The sequence below is a fragment of the Zalophus californianus genome, chromosome 7 (genome assembly GCF_009762305.2).
Source record: "Zalophus californianus isolate mZalCal1 chromosome 7, mZalCal1.pri.v2, whole genome shotgun sequence".
Taxonomy (NCBI): domain Eukaryota; kingdom Metazoa; phylum Chordata; class Mammalia; order Carnivora; family Otariidae; genus Zalophus; species Zalophus californianus.
In genome coordinates this window covers 110,962,640-110,980,357 of record NC_045601.1, presented here as the reverse complement: position 1 = coordinate 110,980,357, position 17,718 = coordinate 110,962,640, and the positions used below count along the sequence as shown (strand labels likewise).

Below are 17,718 nucleotides of genomic sequence, written 5' to 3'. Positions count from 1 at the left end.
AATTGGGATAAGGATACTTACCTTGCTAGTTGTATTGTATCACATGTTGTATTAAATACTAATAAAGCAATAGGCACTTAGAGACACACAATCAATGATGCATATAATATAGAGAACTTCTCTTCATAATAATATTAATTGCAATAGGATTTTTACTCTGGTAAACTCTTTTGGGCTTCTATTACAATTGTGAAAAAGGTACGATCACATCATCTTATTCAGTGCTTTAGTAGCCGAAATAAAGATGTCTTGGCAAAAGGACATCCAGTTACTTAATGGGAAATATAAGGTGTTAGTTAGTAAAATGTGTTATCTGTTCTTTTAACCCCCATGGATGTATCAGAAGGAACTCCCTTTGAGCCTTTGCTGAAACAGCATCCCTTTAATGAGAAGTACCTTAATTTCTACTTCTTCAGCAAAATCCTAAACTTTCCTTAAACGTAAAGGCCAGAGTTATGACACAATAATACTTCCTCATTTAGATATAATAAAATGTCACAATAAATTTTTTACCCACCATAAATTTCTGCTGAATATATCAAATAGAAAATGAACGTAAAGTTCCATACCTTTTGTAATTGTTCAAAAATGTACGATAGTGTCCTTGGGATAATGCCTCGGTCACTGTAGCGTTCTGCCCCACCAGTGATGGTGAATGTCTTCCCACTGCCTGTTTGCCCATAAGCAAGGATGGTACCATTGTAACCTGCCAAGACACTACATAAAGAAATGGCACACTTCTAACATCAACATGGCTAACTGCACGAGTATTAAATGGTTTGTATTCTAATAGCAACCTCATTCAACACTAATGAAAACACATTTATAGAAGTATCTATATATGTGAGTATCTAGCTAAATCCAGGAGTATCAGCACACCAATCCTTTACTCCAAGAAAGTTTCCCGTAACTCAAATGGAGTCTGGTCATCTGAAGTATTTTTTTTAATTTAATTTTTCTTTAGAAAGATTTTATATTTACATAAAGATTGCAAAGATAATACAGGGTTAACACATACCCTACGCCTACTTGCCTCACTGTTGATAACATTGGTATTGTGCACTTGCTACAACTAAAGAACCAATACTGATGTACTGTACATCTTATAAAAATGTCCTTGGTTTTCATATACTGCCTTTTAATTTTTTTCCAGCTTTACTGAGATATAGCTGACACATAACAAATGTAACTTTAAGGTGTACAAATGTGATGATGTGATACATAAATATACTGTGAAATGGGTCCCACAATAAGGTTAGTTAACACATCCATCACCTCACATAATTATCATTTTCAGAGGTGGTGATAACATTTAAGATCGATACTCTTAACTTTCAAATATGTAATATATAGTTACTGTGCTGTACATTTGATCTGTAGAACTTATTCATCTAATAACTGGAAGTTCTTACCCTTTGATCAACATGTCCACATTTCCCCCACCCACCAGCCCCTGGCAACCACCATTTTTTCTTGATATCTATGAGTTCAGTTTTTTAGATTACACATGTAAATGAGAACATAGGAATTTGTCTTTCTTTGTCTTATTTCACTTACAATAATGCTCTCAAGGTCCAACTACATTATTGCAAAATGGCAGAATTTTCTTCTTTTTATGGCTGATTAATATCCCATTGTGTGTGTGTGTGTGTGTGTGTGTGTGTGTGTGTGTGTGTGTGTATCACATCTTCTTTACTCATTTATCCATCCATCAATAGACATTTAGGTTTTCCCATGCCTTGGCTATTGGGAATAATGCTGCAATGAACATGGGGATGCAGATACCTCTGTAAGATTTCATTTCCTGTGATATACTGGCAGAAGTGGCACTGCTGGATCATATGGCAGTTCTATTTCTAATTTTTAAAGGAAACTCCATACTGTTTTCCATAGTATCTGCACCAATTTACATCTCTACCAACAGTGCACAAGAATTCCCTTTTCTTTACATCCTTGACAGCATTTGCTGTCTCCTGACAGTTTGATAATAGCCTTCCTAACAGGTATGAGGACATATCTCATGTTTTTGGCTTGCATTTCCCAGATGATTAGAAATATTGAACACCCTTTTATGTAACTGTTGACCATCTGTATTTTTTCTTTGGAGAAATTTCTATTCAAGTCCTCTGCCCATTTCTTAACTGGATTTGTGCTTAACATGTGATCTATCCAGGAGAATGTTTCATGTGTGCTTGAGTAGAATCTGTATTCTGCTGCTGTTGGGTGAAATGTTCCATATATGTCTGGTAATCTATTTGGCTCAAGGTATAGTTCACATCCAATGTTTCCTTATTGATTTTCTTTTTTTTTTTTTAAGATTTATCTATTTATTTTTTGAGAGAGAAAGAGAGAGAGAGGGAAAGTGCGGGGGGTGCAGGGGGAGAGGGAGAGAGAGGATCTCAAGCAGACTCCCAACTGAGCACAAAGCCCAATGTGGGGCTTGATCCCATGACCCTGAAATCATGACCTGAGTCAAAATCAAGAGTCAGATGCTTAACCAACGAAGCAACCCAGGCGCCCCTCCTTATTGATTTTCTATCTGGATGATCTATCCATTGTTGAAAGTGGGGTGTCAGATTCCACTACTATTACTGTATTGTTGTCTATTTCTCCCTTCAGATCTGTTAGTATTTGCTTAATATGTTTAGATGTTCTGATGTAGGATGCATATATATTGTTATATCCTTCTGATGAACTGACTCTTTTATCACTATAAAAGGGCTTTGTCTCGTAGTAGTTGTTGTTTTTTTAAGAGTCTACTTATTTATTTATTTATCTGAGAGAAAGAAAGAGGGAACACAAGTCAGTGGGGAGAGCAAAGGGAGAGGGACAAGCAGACTCCATGCTGACTGCGGAGCCTGACAGGGGACTCAATCTCAGAAACTCAAGATCATGACCTGAGCAGAAATCAAGAGTTTGACACTTAACCAACTGAGCTACCCAGGCGCCCCAGTCTCATCATAGTTTTGGCTTAAAGTCTATTTTGTCTGATATAAGTATAGCTACTTTAGCTTTCTTTTGGTTTCCATTTGCATGGAGTATCTTTTTCCATCCCTTCACCTTCAGTTTATGTATGTTCTTAAACCTGAAGTGAGTCTTTTGTAGGTAGCATACAGTTGGGTCTTGTTCTTAGTCCATTAGCCACTTTATGCCTTTCGATGGGAGAATTTAATCCATTTACATTAAAAGTAAATAAGGCAAAGTATGGGCTTACTAATACCAACTTATTCATTGTTTTCTAGTTTTGTATTTCCTTTGTTTCTTTCTTCTTCTTTTACTGTCTTTGTGTAGTGATTTTCCCTATGGTATGCTTTGATTCCCTTTTCTTTAACTTTTGTGTATCTAGTATTGGTTTTTACAATTCTTCCCATTTTTAATGTTTTGATGTCACAATTAACTTCTTTTAATAGTGTATCTTCATTATCAAATTATTGTAGCTGTAGTTTTTTTTTTAAATTCTTATTGTTATGTTAATCACCATACATTACATCATTACTTCTTGATGTAGTGTTCCATGATTCATTGTTTGTGCATAACACCCAGTGCTCCACGCAGAATGTGCCCTCTTTAGTACCCATCACCAGGCTAACCCATCCCCCCACCCTCCTCCCCTCTAGAACCCTCAGTTTGTTTTTCAGAGTCCATCGTCTCTCATGGTTCGTCTCCCCCTCCTACTTACTCCCCTTCATTCTTCCCCTCATGCTATCTTCTTCTTTTTCTTTTTTAACATATATTGAATTATTTGTTTCACAGGTACAGATCTGTGATTCAGAATCTTGCACAATTCACAGCGCTCACCATAGCACATACCCTCCCGAATGTCTATCACCCAGCCACCCCATCGCTCCCACCCCCCACCACTCCAGCAACCCTCAGTTTGTTCCTGAGATTAAGAATTCCTCATATCAGTGAGGTCATATGATACATGTCTTTCTCTGATTGACTTATTTCACTCAGCATAACACCCTCCAGTTCCATCCACGTCGTTGCAAATGGCAAGATCTCATTCCTTTTGATGGCTGCATAATATTCCATTGTGTATATATACCACTTCTTCTTTATCCATTCATCTGCCGATGGACATCTTGGCTCTTTCCATAGTTTGGCTATTGTGGACATTGCTGCTATAAACATTGGGGTGCACGTACCTCTTCGGATCCCTACATTTGTATCTTTGGGGTAAATACAAAGTAGTGCAATTGCTGAATCATATGGTAGCCCTATTTTCAACTGTTTGAGGAACCTCCATACTGTTTCCCAGAGGGGTTGCACCAGCTTGTATTCCCATCAACAGTGTAGGAGGGTTCCCCTTTCTCCACATCCCCGCCAACATCTGTCGTTTCCTGACTTGTTCATTTTAGCCATTCTGACTGGTGTGAGGTGGTATCTCATTGAGGTATGGATTTGGATTTCCCTGAACCCGAGCGATGTTGAGCACTTTGTCATGTGTCTGTTGGCCATTTGGATGTCTTCTTTGGAAAAATATCTGTTCATGTCGTCTGCCTATTTCTTGATTGGATTATTTGTTCTTTGGGTGTTGAGTTTGATAAGTTCTTTATAGATTTTGGATACTAGCCCTTTATCTGATATGTCATTTGCAAATATTTTCTCCCATTCAGTCAGTTGTCTTTTGGTTTTGTGGACTGTTTCTTTTGCTGTGCAAAAGCTTTTTATCTTGATGAAATCCCGAGAGTTCATTTTTGCCCTTGCTTCCCTTGCCTTTGGCGATGTTTCTAGGAAGAAGTTGCTGCAGCTGAGGTCGAACAGGTTGCTCCCTGTGTTCTCCTTTAGGATTTTGATGGACTCCTGTCTCACGTTTAAGTCTTTCAACCATTTGGAGTTATTTTTCTGTGTGGTGTAAGGAAATGGTCCAGTTTCATTCTTCTGCATGTGGCTGTCCAATTTTCCCAACACCATTTGTGGAAGAGAGTGTCTCTTTTCCATTGCACATTCGTTCCTGCTTTGTGAAAGATGAGTTGACCATAGAGTTGAGGGTCCATTTCTGGACTCTCGATTCTGTTCCATTGATCGATGTGTCTGTTTTTGTGCCAGTACCATACTGTCTTGATGATGACAGCTTTGGAATAGAGTTGAAAGTCTGGAATTGTGATGCCGCCAGCTTTGCTTTTCTTTTTCAATATTCCTCTGGCTATTCGGGGTCTCTTCTGGTTCCATACAAATTTTAGGATGATTTGTTCCATTTCTTTGAAAAAAGTGGATGGTGTTTTGATGGGGATTGCATTGAATGTGTAGATTGCTCTAGGTAGCACGGACATCTTCACAATGTTTGTTCTTCCAATCCATGAGCATGGAACGTTTTTCCATTTCTTTGTGTCTTCTTCAATTTCTTTCATGAGTATTTTATAGTTTTCTGAGTACAGATCCTTTGCCTCTTCGGTTAAATTTATTCCTAGGTATCTTATGGTTTTGAGTGCAATTGTAGATGGGATCGACTCCTTGATTTGTCTCTCTTCTGTCTTGTTGTTGGCGTATAGGAACGCCACTGATTTCTGTGCATTGAGTTTATATCCTGCTACTTTACTGAATTCCTGTATGAGTTCTAGCAGTTTTGGGGTGGAGTCTTTTGGGTTTTCCACATACAGTATCATACCATCTGCAAAGAGTGAGAGTTTGACTTCCTCTTTGCCGATTTGGATGCCTTTGAATTCTTTTTGTTGTCTGATTGCTATGGCTAGTCCTTCTAATACTATGTTGAATAGCAGTGGTGAGAGTGGACATCCCTGCTGCGTTCCTGGCCTTAGGGGAATAGCTCTCAGCTTTTCCCCATTGAGAATGATATTCGCTGTAGGTTTTTCATAGATGGCTTTTATGATATTGAGGTATGTACCCTCTATCCCTATACTCTGAAGAGTTTTGATCAAGAAAGGATGCTGTACTTTGTCAAATGCTTTTTCTGCATCTATCGAGAGGATCATATGATTCTTGTTCTTTCTTTTGTTAATGTATTGTATCACGTTGATTGATTTCTGGATGTTGAACCAGCCTTGTAGCCCAGGGATAAATCCCACTTGGTCATGGTGAATAATCCTTTTAATGTACTGTTGGATCCTATTGGCTAGTATTTTGGTGAAAATGTTTGCATCCATGTCCATCAAGGATATTGGTCTGTAATTCTCCTTTTTGATGGGGTCTTTGTCTGGTTTTCAGATCAAGGTAATGGTGGCCTCATAAAATGAGTTTGGAAGTTTTCCTTCCATTTCTATTTTTTGGAACAGTTTCAGGAGAATAGGTATTCATTCTTCTTGAAATGTCTGATAGAATTCCCCTGGGAAGCCATCTGGCCCTGGGCTTTTGTTTGTTGGGAGATTTTTGATGACTGTTTCAATTTCCTTAGTGGTTATAGGTCTGTCCAGGTTTTCTTTTTCTTCCTGGTACAATTTTGGTAGTTGATACATCTCTAGGATTGCACCCATTTCTTCCAGGTTATCTGATTTGCTGGCATAGGGTTGCTCATAATATGTGCTTATAATTGTTTGTATTTCTTTGGTGTTGGTTGTGCTCTCTCCTCTTTCATTCATGATTTTGTTGATTTGGGTCATTTCTCTTCTTTTGGATACGTCTGGCCACGGGTTTATCAATCTTGTTAAATCTTTCAAAGAACCAGCTCCTAGTTTCGTTGATCTGTTCTACTGTTCTTTTGGTTTCTATTTCATTGATTTCTGCTCTGATCTTTATTATTTCTCTTCTCCTGCTGGGTTTAGGCTTTATTTGCTGTTCGTTCTCCAGCTCCTTTAGGTGTAGGGTTAGGTTGTGTATTTGAGACCTTTCTTGTTTCTTGAGAAAGGCTTGTATTGCTATCTACTTTCCTCTCAGGACTGCCTTTGCTGTATCCCAAAGATTTTGGACAGTTGTGTTTTCATTTTCATTGGTTTCCATGAATTTTTTTAATTCTTTTTTAATTTCCTGGTTGACCCATTCTTTCCTTAGTAGGATGCTCTTTAGCCTCCATGTATTTGAGTTCTTTCCGACTTTCCTCTTGTGATTGAGTTCTAGTTTCAAAGCATTGTGGTCTCAAAATATGCAGGGAATAATCCCAATCTTTTGGTAGCGGTTTAGACCTGATTTGTGACCTAGGATGTGATCAATTCTGGAGAATGTTCCATGGGCACTAGAGAAGAATGTGTATTCCGTTGCTTTGGGATGGAATGTTCTGAATATGTCTGTGAAGTCCATTTGGTCCAGTGTGTCATTTAAAGTCTTTATTTCCTTGTTGATCTTTTGCTTAGATGATCTGTCCATTTCAGTCAGGGGGGTGTTAAAGTCCCCCACTATTATTGTATTGTTGTCCATATGTTTCTTTGCTTTTGTTATTATTGCCTTATATTATTAGCTGCTCCTATTAGGGGCATAGATATTTACAATTGTTACATCTTCTTGTTGGATAGACCCTTTAAGTAGGATATAGTGCCCTTCTTCATCTCTTATTACAGTCTTTGTTTTAAAATCTCATTTGTCTGATATAAGGTTTGCCACCCAAGCTTTCTTTTGGTGTCCATTAGCATGGTAAATGGTTTTCCACCCCCTCACTTTCAATCTGGTGTGTCTTTGGTTCTAAAATGAGTCTCTTGCAGACAGCATATGGATGGGTCTTGTTTTTTAATCCAATCTGATAGCCTGTGTCTTTTGATTGGGGCTTTAGGCCATTTACATTCAGGGTAACTATTGAAAGGTAAGAATTTAGTGCCATTGTATTGCCTGTAAGGTGACTGTTACTGTATATTGTCTCTGTTCTTTTCTCATCTATGCTGCTTTTAGGCTCTCTCTTTGCTTAGAGGACCTCTTTCAATATTTCTTGGAGGGCTGGTTTCGTGTTTGCAAATTCCTTTTGTTTTTGTTTTGTCCTGGAAGCTTTTTATCTCTCCTTAATTTTCAATGAGAGCCTAGCTGGATATAGTATTCTTGGCTGCATAGTTTTCTCGTTTAGTGCTCAGAAAAATCTCATGCCAGTCCTTTCTGGCCTGCCAGGTCTCTGTGGATAGTTCTGCTGCCAATCTAATATTTCTACCATTGTAGGTTACCTATCTCTTCTCCCGAGCTGCTTTCAGCATTTTCTCTTTGTCTCTGAGACTCTTACGTTTTACTATTAGATGTTGGGGTGTTGACCTATTTTTTTTTTAATTTTTTTATTGTTATGTTAATCACCATATATTACATCATTAGTTTTTGGTGCAGTGTTCCATGATTCATTGTTTGTTCATAACACCCAGTGCTCCATGCAGAACGTGCCCTCCTCAATACCCATCACCAGGCTGACCCATCCCCCTACCCCCCTCCCCTCTAGAACCCTCAGTTTGTTTTTCAGAGTCCATCATCTCTCATGGTTCGTCTCCCCCTCTGACATACTCCCCTTTTTTCCTCTCCTGTTATCTTCTTCTTTTTCTTTTTTCTTAAAATATGTTGCATTATTTGTTTCAGAAGTACAGAACTGTGATTCAACAGTCTTGCACAATTCACAGCGCTCACCGTAGCACATACCCTCCCCAATGTCTATCACCCAGCCACCCCATCCCTCCCACCCCCAACCACTCCAGTAACACTCAGTTTCTTTCCTGAGATTAAGAATTCCTCATATCAGTGAGGTCATGTGATACATGTCTTTCTCTGATTGACTTATTTCACTCAGCATAACACCCTCCAGTTCCATCCACGTCGTTGCAAATGCCAAGATCTCATTCCTGGGGTGTTGACCTATTTTTATTGATTTTGAGAGGGGTTCTCTGTGCTCCTGGATTTTGTGCCTTTCCTTCCTCACATTAGGGAAGTTCTCTGCTATTATTTGCTCCAAAATACCTTCTGGCCCTCTCTCTCTTTCTTCTTCTTCTGGGATCCCAATTATTCTAATGTTTCGTCGTATCATATCACTTATCTCTTGAATTCTGACCTCGTGATCCTGTAGTTGTTTCCCTCTTTTTCTCAGCCTCTTTATTTTCCATCATTTGGTCTTCTATATCGCTGATTCTCTCTTCTGCCTCATTTATCCTAGCAGTTAGTGCCCCCATTTTGGATTGCACCTCATTAATAGCCTTTTTGATTTCGACTTGGTTAGATTTTAGTTGCTTTATTTCTCCAGAAAGGGTTTCTCTAATAACTTCCACGCTTTTTTCAAGCCCAGCTAGTATCTTTAAAGTCACGATTCTGAACTCTAGGTCCGACATCGTACTAATGTCCGTATTGAGTAGGTCCCTGGTTGACAGTACTAACTCTTGTTTTTTGCTGAGGGGATTTTTTTCGTCTTGTCATTTTGTCCAGAGGAGAATAGATGAACAAGAGAACAAAATGCTAACAGGTTAACAACGTCCCCAGCAAATATACTGTATACAAATCAGAAAAGACCTGAAACCAGGGGAAAAGAAAGGGAAAGAAAGGGAAAAGAAAGAGAAAAGAAAGAAAAAAAAAACAAAAAGAAAAAGATAAAAACAAAAACAGAATAAAAAAAAACAGAATCTGATCAAATATGATCAGGCTAGTGCATAGATCAGTGCCACACACTAGATTTTGGGCATATTTTGGTCTGTTAGAAAAAAGTGCCTCCTAAAATTTTAAAGGAAGAAAGACTTATATATGTACAAAATAAGGGTTGATACAATGAAGGGATGGCAGATGACTGTAAAGATGAAAATTATAAAAGATTTTATAAAAGGAATTGATAAGATAAGAAGTTGTTTGAAAAAAGATAGAAGAAGATTTTAAAAGAAAAAAAGTAGAAAAAAATAAAGGGAGAGAATGTGATCAGGCAGGAGACTAGAACAAAGCCATACACTAGTGATTTAGGGTATATTTTGATCTGTTAGAAGAAACTGTATGTCAAAATTTTAAAGGGAAAACAACTTATACATATGTATGCCAAAAATAAGGGCAACTACTATGAATGGATAAAATATGACTCTAAAAATGAAAAATAAAAAATGTTTTTTTAAAAAAGGGACTGATTAGATGTTGGTTGAAGAAGGGAAAAAGAAAAATTAAAAAAACAGTTAAAAAATTAACTTTGAAAAAACTAATTAATCATGGTAAAAAAAAAAGCCATGAATTCTATGTGCAGTATTCCCCTAGCACTGGAAATCTCCCATTCTCCTTGATCGGTAAACTTGTTCTTGGCTTGCTGGCTGTTCGTGCTGATCTTCTGGGGAAGGGGCCTCTTGCCGTGGTTCCCAAATGTCTTTGCTGGAGGAGGAATTGCCCCGCCCTTGTCAGTCCGGGCTAAGCAAGCTGCTGGGGTTTGCTCTCAGGACCTTTTGTTCCCTGCAAGCTCTGGTACAGCTTTGGAGGACAGGGTGAAAATGGTGGCCTCCTAATCTCCACCCGGAGGAGCTGAGAACTCGGGGCCCCGCTCCTCAGTGCACCCCCAGAGAAAAGCAGTCACTCCCGTCTCCCCGGTCTCCGGCCACACTCCATGCTCACCAGGCCTGTGACCAAGCGTTTCTATCTCTGGCCCCCAACCTCGTGTGGAGTCTCCAAACCCAGCAGATCCCTGCAGTGTGCTCCCGCGCTGAGGAAGTGGAGTCTCCGTGGATCTGCCGCTTGTTGGGTCCCTGCTGGAGGGGCAGTGGCCCGACTATGCCGCGGATCACAGTTTATGGCATCCCCAAGCTGAGAGCCCGCGCCTTGGCTCCGTCTCTGCAGCCGGCTTCCCCGCTCTGATACCTGGGAGCTCTGCCGCACTGAGGCACCCCTGGTCTTTCTGTGACCCCGAGGGTCCTGAGACCACACTGTCCCGCGAGGGTTCCAAACCCCGCTTAGCCGCTGGAGCGACGTCCCTCCGCGGAGCCAACTTCTAAAAGTTCTGATTTTGTGCTCTGCGGCTCTATCACTTGCCAGAAGCGGCCGACAGAGGCCCCCTCCCCCGTCGTCGATCCTCCCGAATATCGCCTCGGATTCACTTCTCCGCACGTCCTACCTTCCAGTAAGTGGTCGCTTCTCTGTTCAGAGAGTTGTTGCTACTCTCTTCTTCGGTCTCCTGTTGAGTTCGTAGGTGTTCAGAATGGTTTGATCCCTGTCTAGCTGAGTTCCTGGGACCAGACAAAATCCAGGTCTCGTACTCCTCTGCCGTCTTGCTCCGCCCCCAGCTGTAGTTGTTTTAATACTTTTGTCCTTTAACCTTATACTAGAATAAGTAATTAACACACCACCATATTCTAGTATTAGAGTATCATAAATTTACTTATACTTGCCTTTACCAGTATGCTTTATATTTTCATATGTTTTCATGTTTCAGCATTTCTTATAAGGTAGGTCTAGTGGTGATGAACTCCTTCAGCTTTTGTTTGTTTGGGAAAATCTTTGTTTCTCCTTAATTTCTGAAAGATAACTATGCTGGGTAAAGAATCCTTGGCTGCTTCTTTCTTTGAGAAATTTGAATACATTGTCCCACTCTCTCAGGGCCTATAAGGTTTCTGCTGAGAAATCTGTTGATAGCCTTATGAGGGTTCCCTTATTGTGTGAGTATTTTTTTCTCTTGCTGCTTTTAAAATTATCTTTGTCTTTGATTTTAGATAGCTTTATTTTAATGTGTCTTGTAACAAATCATTTTGGTTTGAAATTATAGGGTGACCTATTAGCTGTATGAACATGGATGTCCAAAAATCTCTCCTCAGATTTGAGAATTCCAAGCCATTATTTCTTTAAATATTCTTTCTGCCCCTTTCTCCCTCTCTTCTCCTGAGACTTTAAATAATGTAAGATTGTTTCCTTTAATAGTATCCCATAATTCACAAAGATTTTCTTCACTCTTTGTCTTTTCTTTTTGCTTCTTTGACTGGATGATATCAAATGACATGTTTTCCAGTTCAGTAATTCTTTATTCTGCTTGATTATCTGCTATTGAAACTTTCTACTGAATTGTCAATTCGATCACTGTGTTTTTAACTCTAGGATTTGCTTGGTTTTTTTATAGTTTCTATTCCTTTGTTAAACTTCTCATTTTGTTAATGTATTATGAACAAATTTCATTTACTTGTCTTTGTTTTCTTGTAATTCACTGAATTTAAGAGTATTATGCTGAATTATTTGTCAGACAGTTCCTAGACCTCCATTTCTTTAGGGTCAGTCACTGGAGCTTTATTAGTTTCCTTTGGTGATCTCATGACTGTGTGGGTGGACCTGGATACTGGGTCCACAGTGGCTCACCAGGCACTGGGGATCACTAGGATGGCCCAGTATCTGCATCCACAGGGACCAGTCCAGTGCTGGGACAGTCTGAGAGCCTGGTTCCACAGAAGCCAGACAGGAGGCTGGGGCTACAGGGGCCAACCTGGCATTAGGACCAGCCTAGAGTCTTGGGCCATGGGAGTCAGCTTACAACACAGGGCCTCATGGGCTAGGTTGGGTCTGCAGTGACCAATGTGGTGCTGTGCAGGCCAGGAGCCTGAATCTGTGGAGCCAGCCTTAAAGCTCAGGCTGCAAGGGCTTGCCTGGCTTTGGGGAGGGCTTGTAGTGTGGGTCTGGTGACAACCCACCGGGATACTGGAGTTACAGGAGTCACCCAAGGCCATGCTGGCTGGCCAAACAGGGATGGGCTGGGATCCTGGTTCCTAGAGCCTGCTGGGAGCCTGGTATCATGGGAGCTGCCTGGGGCCATGGGAGCCTGGTTTTATGGGAGCCTGCTGGTAGCCTACTGCTGCAGGATCTGCTTGGGGCTACACGAGCAGGCAAGTGGTAGTGTAGGCCAGGGGATTGGATTCTCAGTAGCTTAACAAGAGCCTGGTACCATGAAGTCACCTAGGGCCATGGAAGCTGCCTGGGGCCACTGGATTCAGCTGATACTGGGATGGGCCAGCACTGATGTCTGTGGTAAATTCAGGTGCTCACTCAGTCTCCTCCCATGGGGATGGTGTCTCTGTCAGTGCTAGGATGCCCAGGCTTCAGGGAGGGGTAATGGGGTAATGTCTATCTATCTTTTCTACCCTCCTCAATGTGTCTTTTCTGTTTTTTTCTGTGCCCCATCCCAATGCTGTAATTCCTCACCTGGAATCCTTAGCTTTTGTGAAGGTATTTTCATGCTTGCTGGTTATTCAAATCGATGTTTCTGGGGGTACAGGTGCTAGAAATTCCTATACTACCATTTTGCTGAAATCGCTCTCTAAATATTTTCTTCATCTTTAGTATACTTCAGTATATGTTGAAGGTAAAAGTTCTGAGGAAACCATACCTATAATTTGGCAAATTACAAACCCAACACCTGGCACTTCATGGGGCAAATACTCACAAGATGTAGTCACATCCTAGAACACCAGGTACAGAATACAGAATGTTTATCAATGTGTACCTTGTAATGTAATTCCCTAATTTAACATTCAGCACCAACTATAAATCCTCTAAGAATTCCCCTCCTCAGTTTTCTTGAAATGACTTTTTGGGAAGATAGTAATCCAGATGTGATCTTCAGTCATACAGAGCAGCCTTTGATTTGATGGTGATTTTACATAAGAACCCTGGGTTTTCTAGACTTCAGGTTATACTACAAAGCTATAGTAATCAAAGCAGTATGGTACTGGCACAAAAATAGATACATAGATCAGTGGAACAGAATAGAAAACTCAGAAATAAACCCACACTTATATGGTCAATTAATCTACAGCAGGAAGGCAAGAATATACAATGTGGAAAAGACAGTCTCTTCAACAAATGGTGTTGGGAAAACTGGACAGCAACATGCAAAAGAATGAAACTGGACCACTATGCTATACACAAAAATAAACTCAAAATGGATCAAGGACCTAATGTGAGACCTGAAACCATAAAAATCTTAGAAAAGAACACAGGCAACAATTTCTCCAACATCGGCCATAACAACATTTTTCTAGATATGTCTCCTGAGGCAAGGGAAATAAAAGCAAAAATAAACTATTGGAACTACATCTGCACAGTGAAGGAAACAATCAACAAAACTAAAAGGCAATCTATGGAATGAGAGAAGATGTTTGCAAATGACCTTTTTAATAAAGGTTTAATATCCAAAATATATAAAGGACTAAGCCTCAATACCCAAGAAACAATCTAATTTAAAAATGGGCAGAAGACATGAATAGACATTTCTCCAAAGAAGACATACAAATGGCCAACAGACACATGAAAAGCTACTCAACATCACTCAACATCAGGGAAATGGAAATCAAAACTACCATGAGATATCACTTCACACCTGTCAGAATGTCTAAAATCAACAGTACAAGAAACAAGAGGTATTGGCAAGGATATGGAGAAAGGGGAACTCTCATGCACTGTTAGTGGGAATGCAAAGTGGTACAGCCACTGTGGAAAACAGTATGGAGGTTCCTCAAAAAATTAAAAATAGAACTACTCTATGATCCAGTAATCACACTACTGGGTATTTACCCCCCAAAATACAAAAACACTAATTCAAAGGGATACATTAACCCTTATGTTTATTGCAGCATTATTTACAATAGCCAAATTATGGAAGCAGCCCAAGTGTCCAACGATAGACAAATGGATAAAGAAGATGTGGCATATACATACAATGGAATATTATTCAGCCATAAAAAAGAATGAAATCTTGCCATTTGCAACAGTCAGAGAGTATAATGCTGAGCAAAATAAGTCAGGGAAAAAGAATATGATTTCACTCATATGTGGAATTTAAGAAACAAAACCAATGGGCAAAGGGGAAAAAAAAGACAAACCAAGAAACAGACTCTTAACTATAGAGAATAAACTGATGGTTACCAGAGGGGAAATGGGGAGGGGGGATGGGGAAAATAGGTGATGGGCATTAAAAAGCATACTTATCATGATGAAAAAATAAAATTTTAAATTTTAAAAAGAAAAAGAACACTAGATCTACTCAGCCACCATCTCTCTTCTCTCTTCTCCTCTCCCCTTCACTTCTCTCCCTTCCCATTCCCTTCTCTCTCTCTTTTTCTCCCTCTCTCTGTCTCCTCACCATATGGGCTTTCCTAATACACCTTGAATGATTCAGACTTTCACAAGTGGATCTTTCCTCTACACCGTACAGAACAGCAAACTATTATAGCATTATGCTTTTTTTTCTTACAAGTAGCTCCTTCATCTCCGAGATGTTTCCATCCAAACAATTATGAAGATTTCAGCTAATGGTGCCTTCATTGTGAATTAATGTTTGACAGATTGCTCCTCTGAGAATCACCCCTCACTGTTCACACTGGGATTCCTGCTCTAACACTTCTATGAAGATAATGACCACAGTTCTATGTTTTACTATGCTTTCATGCTTATATGTTAAGTGATTTATCATTATCATGCCCCCTAAAAACACATAGGTTTTGTTTAGAGCTTATTGTGAAGTAATCAGTTAAGTCCTGGACAACTTATACAACTATTAAACTAAGAATAATATCTATAGTAACAATTCAATGCATCCTTTGCTATGTAGGTAGAAGGTGTTATTAGTGCTTACAAACTCAAAGGACTTAGCATATTAACAAAAAGGGATTACTACTGTATGCTTCAGCTTTCCATTTCTGAGAGGCTTAATTTTTCTCCATGTGTCTTCACATGGAGTTGGAACTATAATGATTAATTTAGCTGGATGATTGCAGAATCTTTCTGCTCAACAGCATTTGTCACCAATGATATAGCTATGTTCCATTAGCAATTATCATTTGAATATATGCTATCACTTAACCATAAATGTTCTAGGGAAATGAAGTTGATAACTTTAAGATTCAAATTTTAAACATTTTAATTTTTGATAGAAAATTTTCTAAAATATATTAGGCTTTCCGTCTTGAAAAGCAAAAAATGTACAGATTAGCATTCTGTAGCATGCTACATTAACATCTGCTAATTATTATGTTTATTTTTTATACTTAAATCTTTTTCACCACCAGTTGTCCTCTCTTCTAAAGTGTGCTTTCTCTTCCCCCATCTGCTGTGGAAAACTAGATGGCAAAGCTTCATAGAATGCTATTTAAAATAGAAAGGATGTAGGTTCCACCAATATATACTCTATGCCTATTTATTACATTGCCACAATAAAAAAAAATGAAAAAATGTGAATGGGTAACATTTATCTCCAATTCCTTTCTGTAGAGCATTCTCAACCTAATCTTGTGCCTTCTCACCATTGAACACTGGACAATTTCATATGTTTGTAGTCTCATCCATCCTAAGAGAAGGTACTAGTTAAAAATAAAGAGAAGTGGTGGAGTAAGGACTTATGAAAATCCACTCCTCCACAAGAAAAATGACAACAGTGGCAAAAATTGTCAAAATCAACTTTTTCAGAATCCTGGAAGTTATCCAAAGGCTCACAACAATCCAAGGAGTGTTTACTCAAGTAAAATGGCTGAATCTCAGTAAGAACAGTGAGCTTTGTGACATTTTAATTTGAACATTCCCACGCCCCCTCCCAGCTCCATGATAGCCTTGAAAAATAACAGATGCAACCACATAACTGTGAAAAATATAAGTACAGAAACCACTGGGGGGGGGGTAGTACAGGTTTGGAGCTCTCCAAAAAGTCCACAGAATTGTACTTCTCTGATCTGTCTTGCAGCTCCCTGGAAAAGCCCCACTCATAGTACTTGTCTTTGTTTGACTTGACTCAATTTACTCAGTGAAAAAAAGTCATATCCCCATGGTGTTTGTTGAAAACAAATCAGTGGCAAGTGTTCAACATCACAGTTGCCCTAGGCTGCAATACCAGTGAAGCAAACAAGAGGGTGAACAAAACCTTAAAATCTGTGTAATACCATGTCTATAAGGGACTTTGAAAAGTTATGACATATTTTTGGGACTCTAGAGGACCACACACATGATGGGGCTGTGTGCATGTCCAGGAGAGACCAGAGAAGGTCCTATTTCTTATGTCTGGCTGACCTTGAGGCCCTGAACAAGCATGAAGTGAGAGCTAAGACAAAATTATAAACTTCCAAAATTATCAACTTCCAGGACTGATTGGGTACCCCAACATATACAGAGAGCACCTTATCAAAGACTTAGACTGACAGATTCAAGGCATTTTTTAAATTTTTTTACTTATTTTATTTTTAAAGATTTTATTTATTTATTTGACAGAGAGAGAGAGCAGGGAGAGTGTCAAGCAGAGGGAGAGGGAGAAGCAGACTCCCCACTGAGCAGGAAGCCTGATGCGGGACTTGATCCTGGGACTCCAGCATCATGACCTGAGCCAAAGGCAGTTGCTTAACCAACTGAGCGACCCAGGTGCCCTCAAGGCATTTTTTTAAAATCTCTCTCCAATCACTAACTGACCACCAAGCTTACTGAACAGAAATTTCAGAGGCTGCATACAACAAACAATGCAGGCTTTATAGAACTAGACCATAAAATTTACTAGATAAATAAGCAGCTGCAGCAACAATAACAACAAAAACAAACCCTGGGGAGGGTCGACATCTGATTTCCAGAGTTGTCATATCGTACTTAAAATGCCCAGTTTTCAAAGAAAAGATATGAGATGCACAAACAGCAAAGTATTTCCTGTGCACAGGAAATAAAATGTTTAATAGAAACAGCTCTTGAGGAAGCCCAGATTTGACTTCTAGATAAAGAGTTTAAGTTATGTACTAAACATAAGCTCAAAGAACAAAAGTAAAGCATGTTTAAAGGATTAAAGGGAAGTATGAAAATGATGTTTCAGAGAAAAGAGAATATGAATAAACAGATAAAAATTATAAAAAAGAATAAAAAAAATTCTGGAGTTGAAAAGTATGATAAGTGAAATAAAAAATTCACTAC

The 17,718-nt window shown here is 39.3% G+C and overlaps 1 protein-coding gene across 4 annotated transcripts in view; it reads right to left on the bottom strand.

Moving 5' to 3' along the window:
- KIF6 (kinesin family member 6) overlaps nt 1-17,718 on the bottom strand; it is a 465,199-nt gene that overhangs the window by 354,212 nt on the left and 93,269 nt on the right. For 3 of the 4 annotated variants that reach the window (XR_003521659.2, XM_027603428.2, XM_027603430.2), the window contains exon 4: nt 570-717. The exons of the other annotated variant lie outside the window; for it this stretch is intronic. Coding sequence is in view for 2 of the 3 variants with exons in the window: in XM_027603428.2 (XP_027459229.1) it covers nt 570-717 (148 nt within the window). In the remaining variant the exon portion in view is untranslated. The remainder of the gene's footprint in view (nt 1-569; nt 718-17,718) is intronic. 4 annotated transcript variants of the gene reach the window in all.